Here is a 2,477-nt window from a genome sequence, read left to right on the forward strand (position 1 = left end):
TTTCCCTAGCCTGCCAATCCCTCAGAATTCTGGGCACTCATGTGCCACCTATGCTCTCAGACCAACCAGGGGATCTGAACCTACAATCAGCCACCTGGCTTCCAGCCTTGCAGGGCACTTGCATTACTGCTACACCACACAGTAGGGTTACTTAAAAGACTCAAGCTTAATTATACCTTCTTTTCCCACAAAAATTCCAAATTTGCCGACTTTTTCTGGGATGACAAAAAGCTGCCAGTAACATACTACTGAGTAAGTAAGGTACTCACTCTGTTCCAGTAAAGAAAAGGTATTGTTTTAACAAAATGTGAAAAAGTAAATACTGTTCTAAGGAAGTATATACCTTGGAAAGAGCATTTTGAAAAACAGATATTTGGAAATGTTTCATCCTTTGCTTCTGAAAAGATAGAAATGTGTAATTCTGAAAATACTCATATTTCTTCATTTTAAAACTATGGCAACAGAATTTTCTAATTTTTAAAATATTTTCCAAAAGAAAACTTACAGTGAGTTTTGAACCTATTATTTAAACATTAAAACACACTTTCCTATTAGGAAGTGCTGAACACAACTTGAAAAGTGAATAATTAATGGCCCACTTTCTACTTTAAAAAAATTTAGAATAATTGAAGATAGGGCAGAACTATGATTTTATGGACTCAGAAAGCAGGAGGCCTGTGTAATCAGGCAGGGCCTCGTCTTAGAAGGGCCTCTCACTTAGTTCATGCTCTGCTGTCACCACATTGAAATTTTTAACAATTTTGAACAAGGGCCCACATTTTCATTTTGCATTAGACTCCTTAAATTATAAAGCTGGTTCTGAAAATCCATAGTCAACTGCAGCTTTTCTATTGGAATCTATGTATCTTTTGAGGTATCTCTGCAGCTATGATAACCATTAAATATCAAGTATTAATACAAAACCAACTTCGAATTTCTTTTAAGTGCTAAACTAAGCTTGTCAAAAAATAATTATACACATAATTACATTTCTATTTTTATAAATTGTTACAATCACAAAATAAAGAAGGCAAAATTAGTTGGCGGCTGTTAAAGAAAATTTAAAATATTCTTGTCATCTGGCTCCCTGTAGCCAGTGATTAAAAGAGCTGGATCCCTCATAGCCAACTATGGTTGGAATTCCAGCCCTGGCGGTCTGAAAAAAAACACACTTTGGGTATGCGCATGTGTGCCCAGAATCCCCATAGGGTGGAAAAATAGAGGAGAAGGGATTATAGCAAGAACACTACCCATGGGTGCTTTCTCCTGTTCTCTTCAACCCCTCTGGCTAGCACATGCACCCTCTGGCAACTGAAAAAAAAAAAAAAAAAAGGTATTCTCATTTTAATTTTATTTTTGCATGTCTTATAATATATGCAATATATTAATACAGGTATGCATGCACATGATTTTTAAATAAACAAGCACATATGGCACTGCATGTTCAACAACTTGCCGTTTATGGAAGTGCACAAAAAAGTTCTAAAACACCAACCTAGACGCCCAACGATAACTTTGTGCTTGAAAGCCCAAGCTCCGAAATTCCTTCCTCTTCTGGCTACACTTACCTAACACCTCCCAGAAGAGGAAGGCAATGGTGGCTTGGTGTAGAGGATTTGAAGTCAGGACTGAGTTCAAACGCTGCTGCTCCTCTTTAGGACAGAGTCTCCTCGCCAGAACCACCTCTAGTACAGCTCATAGGATCGTGTGCCAGGGCCTGGTCCACCACGAGAGTATCAACGGCCCTATCATTTACACCAGGATGTTTAAACTGAGATCATGTGAGAGCCATTTCTACCTGTCCACTTCAGGCCTAGTTTGCCCCAGCGACTGGATAATTGCACTTCGGGCAGTGAAGTGCAATGAATCTTCAGTGATATTGGAGCAATATTACTCCCTTAAAACACTCCACGGAAGGGAGTTGCTATCTCTCTCGGAATAAGGTGGCAGGGGATGAAACCTGAGGCACACAAGGCCCGGCAGGGCGCTCCCTGGGCGCTGCGGGAACGGCCCACGTTGCAGGCATCCCTGGAGCGCGGCTTCGAACTTTCTCCTCTACGTGCCCAAACCTGACCGCAGCCTTCCTTCGCCGTGCGCGGTTCCCCATCCGCGCCTGCCTCGGCCGGCGTGGTGCCAGGTGGCTGCTCTCAGCCTGGCTCCGAGTGTACCACGCTCACCTCCGGGGGTCGCCGGCCGGCGCGGGGGTGAGGCCGCCCTTCCCTATCGCCTGGGGTCGCTAGCGCGCGTGGGAGAAAGGGCTCGATCCCTGGCTGGAAGCGAAGCGGCAACCTATGACCCTCGACCCCCGACCTCGATCCCCCGGCCTCCTTCTTTCCCGGGACCTTACCTGGATGGCGTGGCCGCTGCCCGGGGCCGTGGGGCCGCCCACCAACTTGCAATAGAGCTCTGGCCGGGGCCGCCCGCCATCCTGCCGCCGCTCCCCGCAGGTGGCGGTGGCCCAAATCTTCGCCGGCTCC

At 45.7% G+C, this 2,477-nt stretch overlaps 1 protein-coding gene across 4 annotated transcripts in view; it reads right to left on the reverse strand.

Annotated features, from left to right (window-relative positions):
• LAMA3 (laminin subunit alpha 3) overlaps positions 1-2,472 on the reverse strand; it is a gene marked incomplete at its 5' end in the record, with an annotated part of 299,569 nt that extends 297,097 nt beyond the window's left edge. For all 4 annotated transcript variants that reach the window (XM_014591287.2, XM_014591288.1, XM_014591290.2 and 1 more), the window contains 1 exon segment: positions 2,348-2,472. In XM_014591287.2, the coding sequence (XP_014446773.1) occupies positions 2,348-2,472 (125 nt within the window).
• Between the last annotated feature and the right edge of the window lie 5 nt (positions 2,473-2,477).

This window comes from Tupaia chinensis, unplaced genomic scaffold (genome assembly GCF_000334495.1).
Source record: "Tupaia chinensis unplaced genomic scaffold, TupChi_1.0 Scaffold000550_1, whole genome shotgun sequence".
Lineage (NCBI taxonomy): Eukaryota > Metazoa > Chordata > Mammalia > Scandentia > Tupaiidae > Tupaia > Tupaia belangeri.